The sequence below is a fragment of the Opisthocomus hoazin genome, chromosome 26, assembly GCF_030867145.1.
Source record: "Opisthocomus hoazin isolate bOpiHoa1 chromosome 26, bOpiHoa1.hap1, whole genome shotgun sequence".
In the NCBI taxonomy this organism is placed as follows: domain Eukaryota; kingdom Metazoa; phylum Chordata; class Aves; order Opisthocomiformes; family Opisthocomidae; genus Opisthocomus; species Opisthocomus hoazin.
In genome coordinates, this window is record NC_134439.1 from 1,318,125 (window position 1) to 1,340,701 (window position 22,577).

The following is a 22,577-nucleotide window of genomic DNA, read 5'->3' on the forward strand; positions in this document are numbered from 1 at the left end:
CATATAAGCGGGGCGGCGGGGGCCCGCGGCAGCGGCATCATGCTGGGCCCCAGCGCGGTGGTGCGGAGCGGGGGGCTGCTCACGGGAGCCCGCCTGGGCTGTCGCCTGCGTGAGGAGGACGTGGGGCGGCGGGAGACCTTCAGCGCCGAGTGGCTGGACCTGGAGCTCAGCACCCGGCCTGAGGAGGGGTCAGGGGCACGGCCACTGCTGGGGAGGGGGCTTGGGGTGCTGGGGGCAGAGCGGGGCGCTGGGTGCTGGAGGGTTGCGGGGTTTACGTAGGGGTTTGGGGGGCTCTGGTGGGGCTATGGCGGGCCCTGATTGGGCTATGGGGGGATGCAGGGGTCTCCAAGGGACTGGGGAGGGGTTATGGTAGGGCTATGGGGAGCTCTGATGGGGCCATGGGGGGCTGCAGGGGTTCCCAAGGGGCTGGGGGGGTCTCTGATGGGGCTATGGGGGGCTCTGTTGTGGCTGTGGGGGGCTGCAGGCGTTCCCAAGGGGCTGGGGGGGCAGGCTCCAAGGGTCCCTGTGGGGTCGTGGGAGCTCCAGGGGGTAGGGGGGTTGTCCAAGGGGGACTGGGAGGGTCTCGGGGGTTCCTGTGGGGAGATGGGGGTCTTCACAGGGCTGGGGGAGGCTGGGCACGCACATGGGGCCGTGGGGGGGGGGGGGGAGAGGGGTCCCCATGGGGCTGTGCGGGGCCTTGAGGGTCTCCGAGGGTCCCCGTGGGGTTGGCGGGGCCGTGGGGGGGTCTCCAGAGTGACACGGGGACGTCCGAGGGGTGGGTGGTCCCCGCTGAGTGCTGCGGGACCCGGGGGTCTCCAGGGTCCCCGCAGGGTTGGGGTAGCTCAGGGGGCCACAGACGGTGGGGAGGGGGTCCCTGTGGGGCACAGGACGCGGGGGGGGGTCCCTGTGGGACACAGATGGTGGGGGAAGTCCCTGTGGGACACAGGACGCGGGGGGGGGGTCCCCGCGGAGCTCTGGGACCCCCCTGACTCCCCCTCCCCTGCCCAGGTGGTGCCGGCGGGAGGTGGACGCGGAGCGCCGGGAGTCGGCGGAGCATCGCGGGGAGCTGCGGGTGCTGGAGCAGCGCTCGCCGTGGGGGCTGCTGCGGGGGGGCTGCCTGGGCCAGCCCCTCGCGCAGCACCTCCTGCCCTACGCCCGCACCCTGCCCCTGCCCCTCTTCGCCCCCCCGGACCTCCGCGCTGCCAAGGCGGGGGTCCCACGCACCCTCTCCCGCTCCCTCTCCCACGAGGCGCAGCGTGGCTGAGGGTGACGGGGGGGCTGGGGAGGGGGTTCGGGAGGGAGGCGGGGGGGGCGAGAGGCTGATGCTGGGGGGGAAGCAGACGCCCGGAGGAAGCAGCGCAGGAGGGTGAGGGCAGGTGGGGGTGGGCTCCCGCTCGCCCGGGACCCCCACCCCGCAGCGGGCGATGCGGAGGCTGGTGGGGACGGCGTGCTTGCGGGTCGGGGGCTCCCGGCAGCACCGCGCGTGACTCAGTTTCCCTGGCAAAGAGAAGAAGGCGGAAGGGTGGGGAGCGCTGAGACCCCCCCCCCGGGGCCGAGCGGCGCCCCTGGGGGGGCCTGTGGAGGGGTGGGGGGCTGCAGCTGGGCGCTCGGCGGGGTTGTACAAACGATGGACTTTGTACGGCAATAAAACGCCCAGCCTGGCCCCGCGGCATCATTTCGGGGGGGGGGTGGGGGGGGTGGGTTATGAGGGCCCCCATGGAGTGGGGAGGGGGCAAGATTTAGGGGGTGAGGGGCCCTGCTGAGGAACGGGGAAAACTGAGGCACGGGTCCTTGCCGGCAGCTGGAGGGCCCCAGGCATTTGCGGGGTCTCGGGGTTGGGGGGACAGGGGGGGACGGGGGGGGGGTAACCTTCTGCTTATATAACTGACCCCCCCCCAGCCCTGCCGTGCCAGGGTCCGGGATGGCCCCAGCGCCAGCGCCCAGATTAGCTGTTCCCACCGGATGGATCCCGCTGTCCCTGGGCCCCCGCCAGGCCCTATCCCGTCCCGGTGCCAGGCCCGGACCCGTCCCATCCCCGTCCCTGTCCCATCCTTGTCCCCATTCCATCCCATCTCAGTCCCCATCCCATCGCTGTCCTATCCCATCCCTGTCCCCATCCCTGTCTGCATCACATCCCTGTCCCCATCCCATTCCCCTCCCTGTCCTCACCCCATCCCATCCCATCCCATCCCATCCCATCCCATCCCTGTTCCATCCCCATCCCATTCCATTCCTGTCCCCATCCCTGTCCCCATCCCATCCTATCCCTTCCCTGTCCCCATTCCATTCCACCCCAGTCCCCATCCCTTCCCTGTCCCCATCCCTGTCCCCATCCCATCCCCATCCCTGTCCTCACCCCATCCTGTCCCATCCGATCTCTGTCCCTGTCCGCATCACATTCCTGTCCCCATTCCATCCCGGTCCCCATCCCATCCCCTTTCCACCCCATCCCATCCAATTCTTGTCCCCATCCCTGTCCCCATTCCATTCCGTCGCAGTCCCCATCCCATCCCTGTCCCATTCCCTGTCCTCATCACATCCCTGTCACCATCCCACCCCATCCCCATCCCTGTCCTCACCCCATACCGTCTCATCCAATCCCACCCCTGTCCCCATCCAATCCCTGTCCCTGTCTGCATCACATCCCTGTCCCCTTTCCATCCCGGTCCCCATCCCATTCCGGTCCCCATCCCATCCCATTCCGGTCCCCGTCCCCATCCTGTCCCTGTCCCCACCATCTTTGCCCCCCCCCGCAGCCCCACCACGGGCAGGATTTGCTCTCTTTAAACACCCCCCCCCCCATATTCCCCTCCCCAGCCCCATAAACGGGTCCCATCCTGCCCCTTATCCCGGGGGTGGGCTCAGTGGGTGGGGGGGGCATGGTCGCATTGTCGCCGGCGATGGAGGCGGTCGCCCCCGCAGCGCCCCCCCCCCCCGCCCAACCGGGGCTATAAAGCGGGGGCGGGGGCGGGCCCCGCAGCCCCTCGCCATGAGCAGCCTGGCCGCCCTCCGGGAGGGCTACGAGCGCTTCGACCCTCACGCCTACCTGCGGAACAACTACCTGCCCCCCCGCGCCGACTTCTCCTCCGAGGGGGCCGTGGTGCCCTGGAAGCTGCGATGCCTGGCCGAGACCTTCGCCAGCGGTGAGGGGAAACTGAGGCACGGGGGTGGGGGAGCGCCTCGGCACCCTCCCTGCCTGCTCCCCACTCCCTTCTCAGGGTGGGGAAACTGAGGCACGGAGTGGGGGGAGCGCCTCGGTACCCACCCTGCCTGCTGACACCCCCCCCCCCACCAAGTCCCTTCTCAGGGTGGGGAAACGGAGGCACGGGGGTGGGGGAGCATCTCAGCATCCACCCTGCCTGCTGCCCCCACTCCCCAGCCTCTTCTCAGGGTGCGGAAACTGAGGCACGGGGTGGGAGAGCGCCTCGGCACCCACCCTGCCTGCTCCCCCCCCTTCAGCCCCTTCCCAGAGTGGGGAAACTGAGGCTGGGGGTGTGAGACCACCTCAGCACCCACCCTGTTTGCTCCCCAGCCCCTTCTCAGGGTGGGGAATCTGAGGCACGGGTGGGAGTCCACTGCCTGCTCCCCAGACCATTCCCGGGGGGGGGGGGAACTGAGGCACGGGGTGGGGGACCACCTCGGCACCCACCCTGCCTGTTCCCCCCCTCCGGAGTCCCTTCTCAGGATGGGGAAACTGAGGCACGGGGTGGGGGAGCACCTCGGCACCCACCCTGCCTCCTCCCCGCCCCTTCAGCCCCTTCTCAGGGTGGGGAAACTGAGGCACGGAGTGGGAGAGCGCCTCTGCACCCATCCTGTCAGTGCTCCCCAGCCCCTTCCTAGGGTAGGACTCCCCCCCCCCGTTGCCCCCAACCCCCCGCCGGTGCCCAGCTCGATGTGGGACCCCCCTGCCCTGCCCCCCCCCAGGTGAGATCCGCGGGCGCACGCTGATCGACGTGGGCTCGGGCCCCACCATCTACCAGCTGCTGAGCGCCTGCGACCACTTCGAGGAGATTGTGGCCACCGACTACCTGGCGGTGAACCGGGAGGAGCTGGGGCGCTGGGTGCGGGGGGACCCCGGCACCTTCGACTGGAGCCCCTTCATCCAGCACGTCTGCAAGATCGAGGGCCGCGGGTAGGGGGGCGCAGGGGGCGTGGGGGTGGGGAGTCCTGTGGGGTCGCAGCTGCGTGGTCCATGGGGTCACGTCCCCACGGGTGCTGGGCTGGTCCCTGCAGCATTGGGTCCCCAAATCCCATGGGATCGCAAGCCCCATGTCCCTGCAGATGCTGGGCTGGTCCTGTCCCCATGTCCCTCTGAGTGCTGGGCTGATCCCTACAGGATCCTGTCCCCGTGTCCCTGTAGAAGTTGGTTTGTTCCCTGCAGGATCTTGTCCCCGTGGGTGCTGGGCTGATCCCTGCAGGATCTGATCCCCATGTCCCCACAGGTGCTGGGCTGGTCCCTGTGGGATCATGTCCCAAGTCCCATGGGATCACAACCCATGTCCCTGCAGGTGCTGGGCTGATCCCATCCCCATGTCCCTGTGAGTGCTGGGCTGATCCCTGCAGGATCCTGTCCCCACGCCCCTACAGATGTTATGCTGGTCCCTGTGGGATTGTGTCCCCAAATCCCATGGGATCCCATCCCCATGTCCCTGTGGATGCTGGGCTGACCCCTGCAGAATCACATCCCTGTGCCCCTGTGAGTGCTGGGCTGATCCCTGTAGGATTACGCATCCACACCCCTCACAGATGAGCTGATCCCTGCAGGATCCTGTCCCCATGAACCTGCAGATGCCAGGCTGATCCCATCCCCATGTCCCTGTGAGTGCTGGGCTGATCCCTGTGGGATCCTGTCCCCATGTCCCTGTGGACACTGGGATGATCCCTGCAGATTCGTGTCCCCAAATCCCATGGGATCACAGCCTCACATTCCTGTGGATGCTGGGCTGATCCTTGCAGCATCATGTCCCCAAGCCCCTGCAGGATCCTGTCCCCGTGTCCCTGTGAGTGCTGGGTGAACCCTGAGGGGCCCCGTCCCCACGTCCCTGCAGATGTTGGGTTGATCCCTGCAGAATCCCATCCCCATGTCCCTGTGGATGCTGGGCTGATCCCTGCAGGATCCTGTCCCCGTGTCCCTGTGAGTGCTGGGTGAACCCTGAGGGGCCCCGTCCCCACGTCCCTGCAGATGTTGGGTTGATCCCTGCAGAATCCCATCCCCATGTCCCTGTGGATGCTGGGCTGATCCCTGCAGGATCCTGTCCCCGTGTCCCTGTGAGTGCTGGGTGATCCCTTCAGGATCCCATCCCCACGTCCCTGCAGATGTTGGGTTGATCCCTGCAGAATCCCATCCCCACGTCCCTGCAGATGTTGGGTTGATCCGTGCAGGATCCCATCCCCACGTCCCTGCAGATTTTGGGTTGATCCCTGCAGAATCCCATCCCCACGTCTCTGCAGATTTTGGGTTGATCCCTGCAGAATCCCATCCCCATGTCCCTGTGGATGCTGGGCTAATCCCTGCAGGATCCTGTCCCCACGTCCCTGCAGATGTTGGGTTGATCCCTGCATGATCCCATCCCCACGTCCCTGCAGATGCCAGGCTGGTCCCCAGGAGATCCCCCCCATCCCGTCCCCAGGGGATTCCCCCTTCCCACCCCACCCCAGGGGATCCCCCCGTCCCCGCTGATGCTGCCATCCCTGCAGGGAGCCCTGGCAGGAGAAGCAGCGGCGGCTTCGTGCCCGGCTCCGGCGCATTCTCCCCATCGACGTCCACCGGCCGGACCCGCTGGGCGCCCCGCTGCGCCCGCCCGCCGACGGGCTGCTCTCGGCCTTCTGCCTGGAGGCCGTCAGCCCCGACCGCGCCACCTTCGCGCGGGCGCTGGTGCACGTGGGCTCGCTGCTGCGCCCGGGGGGCCACGCGCTGCTGCTGGGGGCCCTGGGCGAGTCCTTCTACCTGGCGGGGGCCGCCCGCCTGCCCGTGGTGCCGCTGGCCGAGGGCGACGTCCGCGACGCCTTGGCGGGAGCCGGCTTCGTCCTCCGCGACTTCCGCTCCTACGCCATGCCGCCCGCCCTGCGCACCGGCGTGGACGACGTCGATGGCGTCTTCTTCGCCCACGCGCAGAAGCCGATGGAGGCCTGAGGAACACCCCCCCCCCCCCCCCCCACCCCGGCGGGGAGAGCCAACCCCATCACCCCAAAAGGCAGATTCGGTGCCCCCCATGACCCCCCCCAATAAAGCCCCAGCTGCGTGGCATGGCTCAGCATCGCCTGGGGGGAGCGGGGAGATGCTGGGGGGGCAGGGGGGAGGCTGCTGGGGGGTTCAGCACGGAGTGAGGATGGGGGGTGCAGTGGGGTGGGTAGGGGGTGCGTGGGGCAGGCCGGAGGGGGGTCAGGGCATACAGGGTGGGATGGGAAGGGGCAGACATGGGGGGCTGGGGTGGGGGGGGGCGCAGGGGGGTGACAGCTGGGCACGGCGCACATTGAACTCAGCTTTATTCACATCCCACAGCACACACGGGTGGGGGGGGGCTCAGCCCCTCTGGCAGGGTGGGGGGGGCACCCCCAGCCCCAAGGCACCACTCCAGCCCCACACATCGCACACCCCCCCGTAAAAGCCAGGCAGTTGGGCCCAGCACAGCCCCCCCAGCCCCCCACGGCCCCCCCAGCCCAGCAGCCATTGCCACCTCGCAGCTGCCACGCTCAGCACTGGCAGCTGGGGGGGTCCAGGGGGTGCTTGGCTGCCCTCAGCCCCTGTGCAACCAGCAGCGGGGGGGCCCAGCCCCCCTGCACCCCAGGGAGGGGAGATTGGGGGTGCAGGGGGGTGTGGAGAGAAAAGCAAACCTCAGAAGGCAACGTGGGGAAGGAGCCCGGGGGGGGCCGGGGGTTCTCTTGGCACGGGGCAGGGCAGGAGGCCGGGGGGGTGCAAAGGGCCCCGCTCCCCCCCCGGCAGCTCTAGTCCGCTTTGAAGAGGTTGGAGTTGGCCTTCAGGAGGTAGAGGCTGTCGTCCACCAGGAAACTGCCCAGCGGGAGAGGGGGGGGGGTCTGTGGGAGGGCCGGGGGGACCCCGCTTCCACAGCCCCACAGCCCTGGGGAGCCCCCTCCAGCTGCCGCGCTGGGGGCCAAACCCCCCCTCCCTGGGCACAGCCAGAGCCACGGCTCCTGGGGAGCTGCAGCGACGTCTCCCCAGCACCCCCTGGGCAAGAAGGGGGCCCCCAGCACCCCAGGGGAGACAGAGAGGGGCACTGAGCATCCCACGGAGAGCAGTGGGGCCCTGAGCACCCCGATTTCAAGAGGGGGGTACCCAGCACAGCACAGGTGAGGGAGGGGCACCCAGCACCCTGTGGACAAGAGAGGGATCCCCAGCAGCCCGGTGTCAAGGGTGGGTCTCCCAGCACGTCACAGGAAACAGGGGACCCCCCCAGAACCCCTTTCTCACGAGGGGCCCCCAGCACCCCATGGGAGACAGAGAGGGGCACTGAGCATCCCACGGACCAAAGCAGGGCCTAGAGCATCCCAATTTCAAAAGAGGGGCACCCAGTACAGCACGGGGAAGAGAGGGGTCCCCAGCACCCCGGTGTCAAGGGTGGGACTCCTAGCATGCCACGGGAAATGGGGGGGGGGTGGGAACCCCGTTTCATGAGAAGGGCACCCAGCACCCAGCGTCGCTGGGCCCCCCCGTGTTTTTGGGGGGGTGAGGGGTGGCACCGACCTGTAGAAGAGGATGTTGAGGGGGATGGTGCCGATGTGCCAGAGCGCGTGGGCATCCAGCACCCAGAGCAGGGGGGGGAAGTCGAGCAGCTCGAGCAGCGCCAGCGCCTGCAGCAGCAGCACCACGGCCGCGCACTTCCAGACGTGCGGCAGGCGCGGGCGGTTCCGCAGGCACCACCGCAGCCACCACGCCAGGTTCACCAGCCCTGGGGGGGGAAACAAACACACACGGGGAGAGGGGAGCACCCCCCCACCGCGGGCACGGCCCCCCGCCTGGCTCCAGACCCCCCGCCCCAGACCCCAGCCTCACCGATCACCGCGTTGGCAGCCATGTTGTAGCCGTAGTCGAAGCGGACAAGAGTCAGGTAGGAGATGTGGCAGGCGAGGAAGAGGAGGAGAAAGGCCCTGAAGATGCTGATTAAGGCTGGCCGCTGCAGCCCCAGCGTCCTGGGGGGAAGGCGAGGAGGAGGAGGAGGAGGAAGGGGTTGCTCATGGCGTTGGGGACCGGGCGTCACCGGCGTCCCCCCGGCTCGGTGGCACCCACCTGACGCAGCAGAGGTACACGGAGTGCAGGACGACGGCCGAGGCGCAGAAATAGTCCAGTTTCTGGGGGACGGGGGCTGGGTGAGCCACGCCGGCAGCGCCGGGGGGGGGCCAGGGCAGATGGCGGGACCCCAGCCCGGGTTTGGGGACAGAGGGTGACGAAGCCGCCGTCACCGGCCGCAGGGGTGCTGCTCACCTCCGTCACGGCCGTGTCCCGCGTGTGGAAAACGGTGGACCAGAACCAGGCGTTTAAGGAGACCTGGGGACGAGGCGGGGTGAGGGGTGGCAACGCAGGGCTCGGGGGGGGGCTTGGGGGCCCTCAGCAGCTCATCAGCCTCATTAGGGAAAAGGAGCGCCCCGAAAACTGGATGCGGCGGCAGGGGTTCGCCGATCGGTTGGTTACCGAAAAGCCCCGGAGACTCCACGCTCCAGCCTGGGACGCGTTGCTGGCCCGGTGCCGCCATGCTAGCACAGGCTGTGCCCCCCCAAACCCCCCACCCCACCATCTTGGGGGACCCCTGTGACGAGTGGAGTGCGCGGGGGCTGCAGGGAGGCCATGGGGCAGGGCAGAGCCCCCCGGGGGGGGGGGGTCGGGGAGGGGGGGCAGCGGCTCACCCAGGCGAAGGCGACGCAGGTGGGGTACATGGGCGAGGCGGGGGGCACGGCGGCCTTGTAGCGCAGCAGCATGAGGAAGCTGGCCAGGCCGTTGAGGAAGGAGGCGAAGGCGGAGGCCGGCTCCTGGAAGAACAGGAACCGCGAGAAGGGCCACTGCGACGGAGAGCAGCGGCGTCAGCGGGCAGAGGGGTCCCCCGGACCCTCCCCCGGCCGCTCCCAGTGCCCCCCCAGCTCACCTTGCCGTGGAACTGGGGCACCCTGTGCCCGCCCTGGATGTAGAGCCGCACCGTCAGCCACATGCACTCGTACTTGCAGTCGTCGTGGCAGGTCCAGCCTGCAGCCGGGGAGACAAACTGGTGGGAGGGGGCGGCCGGCACGGCCCCTGAGACCCCCCCAGTCTGCCCCAGTCTGGACCGTCAGGCTGCACCATCAGACCATGACAGGCGCTGGGGAGCAGGAGGGGGGGGTTCACCCCGTTTGGCTGGGGGACCCCCACTGTGCAGGGCACCCCAGCCTTCCCCAAGTGGCTCCCAGTACCATGGCCCAGCACCCCTCAGTACCTCCCAGTACAGCCCAGTACCTCCCCTGAATGATCCAGTGACCCCAAAAATGGCCCAGCAGAGGCCTGCACCTCCCCCAGCAAAGTCCAGTGGCGCCCAGCATGGCTCAGTGTCCCACCAGAATGGCCCAGTGACCCCCAGCACGGCCCAGCACAGACCAGTAACCCGCTACACAGCGCAACACCTCCCAGCATGGCCCCAGAACACCCCAACAGCCACCAGCACGGCCCAATGTCCCCCAGTACAGCCTGAGTGCCCCCCAGAACAGCCTAACCATGTCCTAATGCCCTCCAGCACTGCCCAGTGACCCCCAGTACAGAATCAGCACAGCCCGGTGCCTCCCAGTACAGCCCAGCGCCCCCCCGCGTGGCCGCAGCCGGCCCCGGTGCCTCCCAGCCCGGCCCAGCAGCCTCCAGCCCGGCCCCAGGACAGCCCAGTGCTCCCCAGTCCATCCCAGCGCCGCAGCCCGGCCCCACGCCCCGGCCCCGCCCGGCCAGTCACCCGGTGCGGAGGCGGGGCCTCTGCGAGGAGGGTGTGGCCTACGAGTAGGCGCGGTCTCCTCATGAGGCGTGGCCTGCCCGCCGCGGGGGCGTGGCTCAGCCCGGCAGCCAATGGGCGTGGGGGGCGGTACCTGTCAGGCCCATGTAGAGCGGCTGGCGGGCACGGAAGTGCCGTAGCGCCGCCCCCGAGCAGTTCTGCCGCTCGCAGCGGCCCAGGCACTCGCGGTACAGCGGCTCCCGGTCCCCCTGCGAGCCCCGGGCCGGGCCCGGCGCCGCCGCTGCCCCCAGCAGCAGCAGCAGCGCGGTCCGCGTCGCGCCGCCGGCCGCCATCGCCGCCCGGCCCGGCCCCGCCGCTTCCGGCCCACCCCGGAAACGGGGGCGGCGCGAGGCACTATAGCGCCTCCACGGGGATGATGGGATACAGTCCTCTCTGAGCTGGAGGCTCATGGGATATATCCCCCCTCCAGCACCCGCCGCGGAGGCTCACGGGATATATCCCCCCTACAGCACCCGCCGCGGAGGCTCACGGGATATATCCCCCCACCCCTGTACAGCGGGGCCCGGGGGGGTGCGGGGACCCCGGCGATCCCGGCGGGGTGCGGGGCCAGGCCGGGCCCGGGGCAGCACGGCCCGGTCCGCCTCCGCCGCGGGGTGGGCCGCGCAGGCCGCGGCCATGCGGGAGCCCGGGTGGGGGCCGTGCGGCGAGGCCCCCAGCGCGGCCCCCCCCTCCCCCGCCTGGCGTGGGGTGGCGGGCCCGGTCCCGGAGCACACCGCGGGGGGGGAACCGGCCCTGTGCGGGGTCCGGCCCCCCGTGCGGCCCTGCCCTGCCTGGCCGGAGGTCCCGGCGGGGCTCCCGTGCTCCGACCCCCCCCCCGTGCAGGCAGGGCATAGGGGTGAAGTGGCTGCTGCCCAGGGTGGGGGGCAAGCGCCAGCTCCGGGCCACCACCCGGGGACCCGTTGAGTGCGGCGGGGCTGTCCCCATCCCCGGGCTGTCCCCGTGCCCCAGGGCAGTCCCCATATCCCAGACACCCCAGGCCTGTCCCTGTCCCCCAGGACTGTCCCCACATTCCAGCCTTGTCCCTGTTCCCGAGGCCTGTTTTCATGACCCAGGACTGTCCCCATGCCCAGAACTGTCCCCATTCCTGGGCTGTCCCTGTGCCCTGGACTGTCCCCGTCCTCCAGGACTGTCCTGTCCCTGTCCCCATGCCCAGGACTGTCCCCCAGTGCCAGACCTGTCCCCCCCACACCCCCGGGACTGTCCCCCCCAGACCCAGAGGCAGCGTTACCGTCCCCGTCCCCCTGCACCGGTGACAGCCCCGGCGGGGCAGGTGAGGGGATGGGGGGTCGGCCCCCCCCCGCCGATCCAGGCGACCCCACGGCAACGCCTCCACACCCCCTCCCTGCAGCTGGTGTAGCCCCCGGGGGCCAAGGGACTGGGGGGGCACACAGGGGTGGGGGGTCCCGCACCGAGCAGAGGGGGTTCCCCAGTGCTCTCGGGGGGTCTGGGACGGCAGGGGGGTTCCCCGATACCCCTGGGGGTCCGGGACGGCGGGAACGTGGGGGGTGCCCCCGATACCCCTGGGGGGTCCCTGATACCCCCGGGGGGTCCGGTACGGCAGGATCAAGGGGGGTCCCCGGTGCTCCCGGGGGATCCGGTACGGCGGGAGCGCGCGGGGACGGCGGGAGCGCGCAGAGGGGGGGAGGGGGCGCGCCCTCGCCCGGGGCCGGGAGCGCGGCGCGGTCCCGCGAGGCGGAGCCCGGGAGCGGCGGGAGGAGGCGGCGGCTCCGCGCACCGCAAACTTCTGCGGGGCCATGGGCCGGGACCCGCGCTGAGCACCATGATCCGCGCCGGGGGCTGCCTCTGCGCCGGGCTGCTGCTGGCCGCCCTCCGCCCCCCCGCCGCCGCCGAAGGTGGGTCCGAGCCCGCCGGGACCGGGGGGGCACCAGGGGGTACCCGGGGGGGGGCACCGGGCCGTGGGAGCGGCCCCTCGGCGCCGCCGGGACTTCGGGAAAAGTTTTGCACCGGAGCGACCGGGACGGGGGACACCGGGGGGACACCGGGGCGGCACCGGGCGGCAGGGTCCGGCGTGTCGGGGGGGCTGCTCGGTTGAAAGTGACTGAGGGGACCGCCCCCCCCCCCCAAGTCCCTCCCCGATCCCCCCCCCCGGTGCCCCCCTCGGTCCCCCCCGGTTCTCCCCGCGCCGCGATCGCCCGCGGGGGCTGGGGGCCGGACTGGGCTGGACTGGGAGGCGCTGGGCCGGACGGGGCTGCCCTGCCCGCTGCGACACGGCCCCCCAACCCCCCCCCACCGGGACGAGTCCCGGGTCCGCCGCCCCAGCGGGAGTTTGGGGGACCCGGTGCCGCCCCGAGTGGGGACCCCCCGGTGCTGCAGCCGCTCCCGGGGCTCCGGGACCTCAACTGGGACCTCAAGTTCCCGGGGTTCCCCTCCCAGAGCCGCGGGAGGTTTCGGGGTGCAGGGCGGGGTGCCGGGGCAGGCGCGGTGCCCCACGGAGCGGGTGGGTGGGTGGGTGGGTGCGTCCCCGTCGCTCCCATCCACATTCTCGACGTGCCGCACCCTGCCCAGCCCGGGAGAGCGGCCGGGGAGGGAGCGGGAGCAGCCCGGGCAGGAGCCCTGCCTGTCCCCAGGCCTTGGCAGGGGACGGGGACAGCGGGGGACGGGGCTGGCGGGGGATGGGGACAGCGGGGGACAGGGCTGGCGGGGGATGGGGACAGCCGGGGACAGGGCTGGCGGCCTCACCATGGGCATCAGCAGCCCCAAAAAGCACCTGGCAGGGTTTGACCCTGCGCGGGGGGCTTTGGGGACGCCAATTCCAACGGGGCTGAGCCGGTGTGGGGTTGTGGGGACTGGTGGGGTCCCCTCCCCGCTCCCGGCACCCCACGGCTCGCCCTGCTCCGAGGGTCTGTGCCCGGGGGGCTCTTGGCTCCGGGTTGGGGACGCACCGGCGTGTCCCCACAGTCCCAGCCCTAGCCCTGGGGCCGGATCCGTGCGCTGGCTGGAGGAGGTGACCGGCAGCCCCAGCCCGGGGGGCACCAGAGCCGGGACAGCCCCGTGGACGCGTGGCCGACAGGCTTTGCCGGACGCCTCGGCAGCTGCCGGTGGGCAACTGGGGCGACGCACGGCACCGCTGCCCTCCGGAGTGGATCGGGCAGGGTGGGCCGTGGGCCGCCCTTCCCAGCCCCCAGCCACTGACCCACCGACCCAGGCAGGGCCGAAGGCCACGGGACGGAGCCGGGATCCCACCGGGATCTGGCCCCGCCGCCGCGCGCCCGTCTCGCCTGCCCTTCGCCCCGAGAAAGCCCACGGCATCCTCTCCCCGAGCCGTGGGGCAGGTGGAGGCCAGGCCTTGAGCTTTGGCCGCCCGCCGCGACGGCGCGGTTTCCTCCCGGGGGGAAACGGGGAGACCCTCCGCTGCGCAGCCGAGGTGGGCTGAGAGCTGAACCCCTAATTCGAGGGGCTTCCCCTCTCCCAGCCATGCCTGGGGGGGGGGTCTCCCCGGCTCAGCGTCCCCGGAGCAGGCGGCGGAGGCGGCTGCCAGCCTGGCCCCCCAGCCACGAGGCTGTGCTGGCAGCTGCCCGCAGCGGGGGCTGTCACTCAGCCCGGGGAGCGGGACGCCAGACCCCGGCCCCGGGCGGAGCGGAGGGCACGGCTGCCCGACCCCCGTGCGCCCTGGTACCCCCCTGCCCTGTGCCCCACGGCGGCTCGGGACTGGTGGCACTGGGGGCTGTGTGGTGGCGGTGGCAGGGTCAGTCCTGGAGCCGGGTCAGGGTCAGGGTGGGAGCTGGGCTGGGTGTGGGGGTCCCGGAGCCATGCTGGTGTTGGGGTGGGAGCCGGGTTGGGTGCGGGGGTCCCGGAGCCGTGCCTGGTTGGGAGCTGTGCTGGGGCCAGGGGTCCCAGAGCCGTGCTGGTGTTGGGGTGGGAGCCAGGCTGGGTCTGGGTGTGGGCGTCCCAGCGCCGTGCTGGGGTCGGGGTGGCAGGATGGGTTTGGATCTGGGGGTGCCGGAGCCGAGCTGGGGAGGGGGCTGGGTCGGGGCTGGGTGCGGGGGTCCCGGAGCCGTGCCGGGGTGGGAGCCAGGCTCGGGTCAGGTGCGGGGGGTCCCAGAGCTGTGCCGTGCCGGGTGTGGGGGGTCCCAGAGACATGCCGGGGTGAGGGCTGGGTCTGGGGGTCCCGGAGCCGTGCCGGGGTGGGAGCTGGGCTGGGAGCCGCGCTGGGGTCTAGTGCGGGGGTCCCAGAGCCGTGCCGTGCCGGGTGTGGGGGTCCCAGAGCTGTGCCGTGCCGGGCATGGGGGTCCCGGAGCCGTGCCGGGGTCGGGGTGGGAGCCGTTCCGGGTGCGGGGGGTCCCCGCGGCGCGGCGGGGGGGGGGCGCGGGTGCGCCGGGGCCGAGCCGAGCCGAGCCGAGCCGAGCCGAGCCGAGCCGAGCCGAGCCGAGCCGAGCCGAGCCGAGCCCGCCAGCCCCGCGTCACCGCGGCTCCCCAAACACGCCCGACCTGAAAAGGCAGTTCCAGGCGGGAGCGGGCGGCCGGGGGCCGGTGCCACCCGCGGCCGTGACTCACCCGCCCGGCCCGGGCCCCCCCCGCAGCCCCCGCGGGACGGGGCCGCCCGGGCCCCCGCAGCCGCTGCCGCACAACAATCGGGTCTTGTCTCGGTCCCCCCCCCCCCAGCCCCCCCGGCAGCGTGGGCAGAGCGGTCCCGCCCGCCGCCCCCGCTCCGGCCCCCGGCGCTGCGGGTCCCAGCCCGGCCCCCCGCAGCCCCCGGTGCGGGAGCCGTGCGGGAAGCCCCTCGGAAGCCGTCGGGAGCAGCCCCGACGATAAAGGCGGAGCCGGTGGCACCGGCGGCTCGGTCACCCGCGGGGGGGGGGGGGGAGTGGGGGCCGAGGGGACCCGCTGAGCTCCTCCGTGTCCCCGCAGTCTGCACGGGCACCGACATGAAGCTGCTGCGTCCCTCCAGCCCCGAGAGCCACTACGAGACCCTGCGGCACCTCTACCAGGGCTGCCAGGTGGTCCAGGGCAACCTGGAGCTCACCTACCTGCCCCCCGACGCCGACACTGCCTTCCTCAAGGTGAGCCGGGGGGGGGGGGGGCAAGACCCCCGGGGGGGGCACGGCGGGGGTCCGGCCGGCCCCTCACCCCCGTCCCCTTGTCCCCAGGACGTCAAGGAGGTGCAGGGCTACGTGCTGATCGCGGAGAACCAAGTGAGCCAGCTGGAGCTGCAGAACCTGCGCATCATCCGGGGGACGCAGCTCTTCCAGGAGCGTTACGCCCTGGCCGTGGTGGGCAACGCCGGGCCCACCGGCACGCCAGGGCTGCGGCAGCTCGGCATGAGGCACCTCACAGGTCGGGGACCCCCCTCCCCGGGGTGGTGGCTCCTGGCACGGGGGTGCTCCTGGGGCTGGGGGGTGGCTGCTGGGCCCTGCCTGGGGTGGGGGTCCTGCCTGGTCCCACCAGGAGCTGTTGGTCCCCAAGAGTCCCTGCCGCGGGGTGGCAGGTCCCCATGCAGGACTGGGAGTCCCCGTGCTGACCCCCCCCCCCCCCCCCCACCCTGTCCCCACCCAGAGATCCTGAAGGGGGGGGTGCGCATCGAGAGGAACCCCCAGCTCTGCTTCCAGGAGACCATCCTCTGGTCTGACATCTTCCACCGGCACAACGAGTTCCGTGGCGAGACCCAGGTGGAGAGCACCCGCAGCCGCAGCTGTGAGCACCGGCACCCCGCCTGGGGGGCGGGGTGGGAGGTACCAGGGGAGGGGGTCTGTGGGCTGCCGGCCCCCGCGGCATCGCCCGCTGACGGCTTGCCCCGGCGCAGGTCCCGACTGCCGGGCGCTGTGTGCCGAGGGGCACTGCTGGGGTGAGGGGCCACAGGACTGCCAGACGCGTGAGTACGGGGCCTGCAGCCGGCTCTGCCCCCCCTGGGGACCCCCAAAGCCCCTGCCCTGCGGGCTCCTCCAGAATCCCTGGGAACCCCCTGTCCCTGCCCCACTGACCCCTACTACTGCACCTAAATCCTGGCCCCAGAGACCCCCTGCACCTTCTGCTTGCCCCCCCAACTCCCCATGGGCTTCCCAGAATCCCTGTGCTGGAGACCCCCACCCATCCGCCCCCCAGTCCCTGTGCCATTGACCCCCCCACTTGGCACCTAGATCCCTGCCCCAGAGACCCTTAAAATCCCCGCCCTGGGGGCCTCTGCTTACACCCCCAAATCCCTGCCCTGGGGATCCCCACTTGCCCCCCCAGATCCCACTTGGCTCCCGCATCCTTCCCCCATAGACACCCCCCCAGATCCCTGCCCTGGGAACCCACCTACCCCCCAAACTCCTCATCCTGGGGACCCCACATCCCCTGGGGAGGGGATTGTCGGGGTCCCCACCGCTCCCCTCTCCCCCCCCCAGTGACCAACAGCATCTGCCACGGCTGCCCACGCTGCAAGGGCAAGAAGCCGACGGACTGCTGCCACGAGCAGTGTGCCGCCGGCTGCACCGGCCCCAAGCACTCCGACTGCCTGGTGCGACGGCGGGCACGGGGCACCGGGGGGTCCCATGGGGCGCCGGGGTCTCACGCCAGCCCTGTCCCCCCCGCCCCAGGCGTGCCTGAACTTCAACCGGAGCGGGATCTGCGAGCTGCACTGCCCCCCCCTCGTCATCTACAACTCCGACACCTTCGAGTCGGTGCCCAACCGGGACGGGCGCTACACCTTCGGCGCCAGCTGCGTCAGCCAGTGCCCCTGTGGGTACCGCGCCGGCACGGGGGGGTCCAGTGCCGAGCCGCCATGGCCCTGAACCCTGCCTTTGCCCCCCCCCAGATAACTACCTCGCGACGGAGGTGGGGTCCTGCACCCTCGTGTGCCCCCAGAACAGCCAAGAGGTCACCGTCAACAACGTCCAGAAGTGCGAGAAGTGCAGCAAGCCCTGCCCGGAGGGTGAGCGGCCCCCCCGGCCCCGGGGGGGGGCTCTGGGGACCCCAGGGGGGCGTGGGGGGTGCTGGCCATGCCTGGGGGGGTCTCTCCGTGGCTGGTGGGGCAGCAGCAGCTGTGAGCGTTTTGGGGGGGGGCAGGGGTCCTGGCGGAGCACCCCAGCCCCGCTGTGCCCCCCCCCAAGTGTGCTACGGGCTGGGAGTGGATTTCCTCAAGGGCGTCCGCGCTGTGAATGCCTCCAACATCCAGCACTTCGCCGGCTGCACCAAGATCTTCGGCAGCCTGGCCTTCCTCCCCGAGACCTTCGCCGGGTAAGGCCCTCGTCCCCCACCCTGAACCCATGGGCGGCCGCTGGGACCCCCCCCCCCGGGACACCCCAACCTCCCTCCCGTTCCTGGCAGGGACCCCAGCACCAACACACCGCCCCTGGACCCCAAACTGCTGCACATCTTCGAGAGCCTGGAGGAGCTGACGGGTGAGAGCGGGGGGAGCCGGGGCCGGGGGCCGCGGGGGGCGCGGGGGGGTGGTGACACGCAGCTCCCCGCAGGCTTCCTCTACATCGCTGCCTGGCCGCCCGGCCTGCACGACCTGGGCGTCTTCCAAAACCTGCGCGTCATCCGGGGCCGCGTGCTGCACAAGTGAGAGGGGACGGGGGGACGGGGACACAGGGGGGATGTGGGGACAGGGATGCGGGGATGCAGATGGGGGGACGGGGATGCTGGGATGGGGACGCCAGGATGGGGACACAGGGGATGTGGGGACGGGGATGTGGGGAAGGGGACACTGGGGTGGGGACACAGGGGATGCTGGGACGGGGATGTGGGGATGGGGACACAGGGAATGGGGGATGTGGGCATGGAGATGCGGGGATGTGGGGACAGGGGGATGGGGACGTGGGGACGGGAATGTGGGGATGGGGATGTGGGGATGGGGACGTGGGGATGGGGACACAGGGGATGCTGGGATGGGGATGCGGGGATGGGGACACAGGGGACGCGGGGACGGGGACGCAGGGACAGGGATGCAGGGATGGGGATGCGGGGATGGGGATGCGGGGACAGCGATGTGGGGATGGGGACGCCGGGATGGGGACACAGGGGACACAGGGACAGGGATGCGGGGACAGGGACGCGGGTGTCCCCGCGCGCTGACCCGTCGGTGTCTCGGCAGCGGCGCCTACTCGCTGACGCTGCGGGACCTGGCGGTGCGGGCGCTGGGGCTGCGCGCCCTGCGGGAGATCAGCAGCGGCATGGTGCTCGTCCACCACAACCCCCAGCTCTGCTTCCTCCAGAAGGTGCCCTGGGACAGCATCTTCCGCAACCCCCGCCAGCGCCTCTTCCAGACCCACAACAAGCCCCTGGAGCAGTGTGGTAAGCAGCACCCCTGGGGGTCGGGGGGGAGCGGGCGGACCCCCCCCCTCCCCAGCCCCCCGTGCTGCTCACGGCGTCCCCCCCGCAGAGAGCGAGGGGCTGGTCTGCTTCCACCTCTGCGCCCGCGGGCACTGCTGGGGCCCCGGCCCGACCCAGTGCGTCGCCTGCGAGCGGTTCCTGCGCGGCCAGGAGTGCGTCGCCTCCTGCAACCTCCTGGACGGGTGAGCGGCGAACCCCAGGGATGGCGGGGGGGGGGGCGGTCCTGGGACCCCGTCCCTGCGTCCCTGCGCCCGCCCCACGCTCCCTTCGTCCCGCAGAGCTGTCCGGGAGCACGCCAACGGGACGCGGTGCCTGCCGTGCCACCCCGAGTGCCAGCCCCAGAACGGCACCGAGACCTGCTTCGGCTCGGTGAGGACACGGGGGACACGGCAGGGGGGTGGCGGTGGTCCCGGACACCGGGGTCCCTCACCCCCCCCCCCCCCGCCCCCCGCAGGAGGCAGACCAGTGCGTGGCCTGCGCCCACTACAAGGACGCGCAGCAGTGCGTGCGGCGCTGCCCGAGCGGTGTCAAGGCGGACGCCTCCTTCGTGCCCGTCTGGAAGTACCCGGATGAAGACGGCGTCTGCCAGCTCTGCCCCACCAACTGCACCCACTCGTGAGTCCGGGGGGGGTCCGGCCGGGCGCGGGCAGGGGGTCACGGGGGGCTGCTGATGGGGCGGGGCGGGCTGCCGCATGCTGTGTCCCCAGGTGCACGATCCGTGACGAGGACGGCTGTCCCGTGGACCAGAAGCCAAGGTACGAGCGCGGGTGCCCTGTGCCACCCTGACCCTCTCCCCTCTGGATGCTGGGGGGCTCCTCCAGCCGGGACCCCCCACCCCGCCACCATCTCCGCCCCCCGACGCTGGTCACCTCCCGTCCCGCAGCCAGGTGACGTCCATCATCGCCGGCGTGGTGGGGGCTCTGCTGGTCATCGTCCTCCTGCTCATCACCGTCATCTGCGTCAAGCGCCGGCGGCAGCAGGAGCGGAAGCACACCATGCGGCGCCTGCTGCAGGAGACCGAGGTGGGGATGCCGGGGCCGGTGGCTCTGCCGCGGGGGGACACGGACCCCCAGCGCCGGGGGGGTGCCAGGAGCCCGGCCCCCCCCTCACCCATCTGTGCCCGCAGCTGGTGGAGCCGCTGACGCCCAGCGGGGCCCTCCCCAACCAGGCCCAGATGCGGATCCTCAAGGAGACGGAGCTCAAGAAAGTGAAAGTCTTGGGCTCTGGGGCTTTTGGCACCGTCTACAAGGTGAGGGGTGGGGGGCATTGCCAGCGGGCTGGGACCCTCCCCACTCCGCACCCCCTCACCCGTGTCCGTCCCCCAGGGCATCTGGATCCCGGACGGGGAGAGCGTGAAGATCCCGGTGGCCATCAAGGTCTTGCGGGAGAACACATCGCCCAAGGCCAACAAGGAGATTCTGGACGTGAGTGTGCCGGCGGCGCCGGTGGGCGAGCGGTGCCGGCGGCAGCGCCCACCCAGCCTGACGGCCCCCCAACCCTGCCCGCAGGAGGCCTACGTGATGGCGGGGGTGGGCAGCCCCTACGTGTCGCGGCTGCTGGGCATCTGCCTGACCTCCACGGTGCAGCTGGTGACGCAGCTGATGCCCTACGGCTGCCTCCTGGACTACGTGCGGGAGAACAAGGACCGCATCGGCTCCCAGGACCTGCTCAACTGGTGTGTGCAGATCGCCAAGGTAGGATGGGGGGTCTGGGGGGTCCCGGGGGGGGGCCGGGGCCAGCCTGATGCGTGCCACCCCCAGGGGATGAGTTACCTGGAGGAGGTGCGGCTGGTGCACCGGGACCTGGCCGCTCGCAACGTCCTCGTCAAGAGCCCCAACCATGTCAAGATCACCGACTTTGGGCTGGCCCGGCTGCTCGACATCGACGAGACCGAGTACCACGCCGATGGCGGCAAGGTGGGGCTGGGGGACGCAGGGACGGAGGGCTGGGGATGGCCAGACCCCCCCTCCCCGTCCTGCTCACCCCTCAGCCTGCCCTGCCGCAGGTGCCCATCAAGTGGATGGCGCTGGAGTCCATCCTCCGCCGGCGCTTCACGCACCAGAGCGATGTCTGGAGCTACGGTACGTCGGGGCGGCCCAGCCCCGGGCTCGGGGATGGTGGGCGGGGGGGCCGCAGGGCGCCGCTCACCCCCGTCCCCGCAGGCGTCACCGTCTGGGAGCTGATGACGTTCGGGGCGAAGCCCTACGACGGGATCCCCGCCCGGGAGATCCCCGACCTCCTGGAGAAGGGCGAGAGGCTGCCGCAGCCGCCCATCTGCACCATCGACGTCTACATGATCATGGTGAAATGTACGGCGGGGCCGGGGGGGGCGGGGACACGGCATGGGTCGCCGCGGTGGCACCTCGCTCCCGGCCCTGACGGCACCCGGCTCTGCCCCAGGCTGGATGATCGACTCCGAGTGCCGGCCCAAGTTTCGGGAGCTGGTCACCGAGTTCTCCCGCATGGCCCGGGACCCCCAGCGCTTCGTGGTCATCCAGGTGGGTCCCCGGGAGTCCTGTCCCCCCCCCAGCACCCCGCTGCGGGTGCTGACCACTGCCCTCACCCCCAGAACGACATGGTGGGGCTGCCCGGCTCCATCGACAGCACCTTCTACCGCGCCCTGCTCGAGGAGGAGGACATGGACGAGCTGGTGGACGCCGAGGAGTACCTGGTCCCTCACCAGGGCTTCTTCAGCGCTGAGACCTCCACCGCCTACCGCAGCCGCATCTCCTCCACACGGGTAGGTGGGCTGGGGGCCGGGCGGGAGCCCCCCTCTCCTGGCAGGGACACGGGCAGCAGCCGCGTCCACGCTGGGGGAACACAGGGTGCGAAGCTCCCCGCCCTGCGCTGCCCGGGGACCGGGACTGGGTGCTTGGTGTGGGCTGCACGCGCCCGACTCCGTGCCCGTTCCTGCACCCCAGAGCACGGCAGAGACCCCGGCGGACGTGGAGGAGGGCGAGGGCTTGGCCACCTTCCCCTTCCCCTCCCCGGGGCTGGCGGAGGGGCCCGAGGTGCCGGAGCTGCCGGAGGGGGACGGCGGGGCCAAGGCAGCCGTGCAGAGCCCACCGGCGCGGGAGCCCGGCACGCTGCCGCGGTACAGCGAGGATCCCACCGCACCGGCGGCCGACGACCCCGAGGGCCTGGACCCCGACGGCTTCACCGCCCCGGCCCCTCGCAGCGCCGTGCCAGGTAGGGAGGGGACGGGGGGGACCCCGCGGGAGGGGGCTGCCCGCCCGGCCCCGCTGGCCCCTGACGCGCCCCTCGTCCCCGCAGAGTACGTGAACCAAGGCGGGGAGCAGCGGTCCCCACCCCGGCACCCCCGCGCACCCCCGTCCCCGCCGGACAAGCCCAAGGGGCACCAGGGGAGGAACGGGCTCATCAAGGAAGCCAAGCACCCCTTCCCCGCGCCCTTCGGCCACGCTGTGGAGAACCCCGAGTACCTGGCACCCCCCGGCCTGCCCGCCCCCAGCCCCTTCAGCCAGGCCTTCGACAACCCCTACTACTGGAATCAGGACCCCCCCAAGGCCAGCGGCCCCGAGGGCGGCCCCGCCACGACGCCCACGGCTGAGAACCCCGAGTACCTTGGCCTGGCCGGCCCCGACGACGCGGCCGCGTAGGGCCAGGCCGCGCAGAGACCCCCCCCCAACTTCGCCGAGGCAGCTTGGGGAGGGACGGCACGGCACGGCGAGCCACGGCACCGCGGCCATCGGCATCCACGCCAACGCCGCGGGGCGACGCCGGCCACGGAGAACCCCGGACGCTGTGGGACAGCGCAGCAGCACGTGTGGGGACAGAGGGGGGGGTCACCCTTTGCGGCGGGTGTTGCTCCGGGCCCCCCTGGAGCTGGGCACCGGCGGAGGGGACCCACAAGCCACGCCAAGCCGGACGGTGCTCAGACTGCGACCGGGAGCAGCCCGGGGAGCTCAGCCCTGGCATGGCGCAGAGAGGGACAGCCCCCCCACCGGCACCCCAAAGGCTCCCCCACCCCACCCCCCACCTCTCCAGAGCTGTCCTGGTCCGGCTCATGCCGTGACCTCGCCGCCACCGCCCTCCTCCCCCGGTGCCCCAGCCGCGCCGGGACCCACGGACTTGCACTGAGAGCAGGCAGAGGCCGGGCCCCCCTCCCGGCTCCTCCTGGATTCTTTTGAAGCCGACTGTACCGCACCGAGATGTATATTTGATAATTGTACATTGGTTTTTTTTTTTGGTTTTCTACTCCCCTTGTCTGTGTGGTTCCCCTTTCTCTGTCGCTGCCGTCTCGGCTCCGTCTCCCGGGGACCGTCGCGTCCCTGCCCTCCTGGCCGAGGGGACGGCGAGGGGCAGGAC

The 22,577-nt window shown here is 71.8% G+C and overlaps 4 protein-coding genes across 7 annotated transcripts; 3 read left to right on the top strand and 1 right to left on the bottom strand.

Moving 5' to 3' along the window:
• Positions 1–12: 12 nt before the first annotated feature.
• Positions 13–1,662, top strand: TCAP (titin-cap). Its single transcript, XM_075443605.1, has 2 exons — positions 13–188; positions 1,009–1,662. Exons 1-2 carry the CDS (start codon positions 40–42, stop codon positions 1,262–1,264), a joined length of 405 nt encoding a protein of 134 aa, XP_075299720.1. The 5' UTR covers positions 13–39; the 3' UTR covers positions 1,265–1,662.
• A 206-nt stretch (positions 1,663–1,868) lies between these two features.
• PNMT (phenylethanolamine N-methyltransferase) lies at positions 1,869–6,218 on the top strand. 2 transcript variants are annotated; one of them, XM_075443534.1, is made up of 3 exons: positions 1,869–3,143; positions 3,925–4,132; positions 5,698–6,218. In XM_075443534.1, exons 1-3 carry the CDS (start codon positions 1,922–1,924, stop codon positions 6,131–6,133), a joined length of 1,866 nt encoding a protein of 621 aa, XP_075299649.1. In that variant the 5' UTR covers positions 1,869–1,921; the 3' UTR covers positions 6,134–6,218. The 2 variants fall into 2 exon arrangements, with proteins under 2 accessions (XP_075299649.1, XP_075299650.1); XM_075443535.1 differs by lacking the exon at positions 5,698–6,218 and adding an exon at positions 5,049–5,616.
• A 636-nt stretch (positions 6,219–6,854) lies between these two features.
• PGAP3 (post-GPI attachment to proteins phospholipase 3) lies at positions 6,855–10,249 on the bottom strand. Of its 3 annotated transcripts, none has more exons than XM_075443698.1 (8): positions 10,051–10,249; positions 9,096–9,193; positions 8,860–8,982; positions 8,441–8,503; positions 8,246–8,307; positions 8,012–8,148; positions 7,703–7,907; positions 6,855–7,009 (listed from the first exon to the last, which is right to left on the bottom strand). In XM_075443698.1, exons 1-8 carry the CDS (start codon positions 10,247–10,249, stop codon positions 6,946–6,948), a joined length of 951 nt encoding a protein of 316 aa, XP_075299813.1. In that variant the 3' UTR covers positions 6,855–6,945. The 3 variants fall into 3 exon arrangements, with proteins under 3 accessions (XP_075299813.1, XP_075299811.1, XP_075299812.1); XM_075443696.1 differs by having other exon boundaries at positions 8,860–9,012; XM_075443697.1 differs by lacking the exon at positions 10,051–10,249 and adding an exon at positions 9,694–9,899 and having other exon boundaries at positions 8,860–9,012.
• A 1,429-nt stretch (positions 10,250–11,678) lies between these two features.
• Positions 11,679–22,466, top strand: ERBB2 (erb-b2 receptor tyrosine kinase 2). Its single transcript, XM_075443397.1, has 27 exons — positions 11,679–11,830; positions 14,847–14,998; positions 15,086–15,272; positions 15,492–15,629; positions 15,739–15,807; positions 16,322–16,434; positions 16,514–16,655; positions 16,732–16,848; positions 17,027–17,153; positions 17,244–17,317; positions 17,390–17,480; positions 18,013–18,212; positions 18,301–18,433; positions 18,530–18,620; positions 18,706–18,866; positions 18,959–19,006; positions 19,135–19,273; positions 19,378–19,500; positions 19,577–19,675; positions 19,760–19,945; positions 20,012–20,167; positions 20,257–20,332; positions 20,414–20,560; positions 20,652–20,749; positions 20,821–20,991; positions 21,173–21,440; positions 21,525–22,466. The coding sequence occupies exons 1-27, from the start codon at positions 11,758–11,760 to the stop codon at positions 21,866–21,868; spliced, it is 3,723 nt and encodes a 1,240-aa protein (XP_075299512.1). The 5' UTR covers positions 11,679–11,757; the 3' UTR covers positions 21,869–22,466.
• Positions 22,467–22,577: the final 111 nt, after the last annotated feature.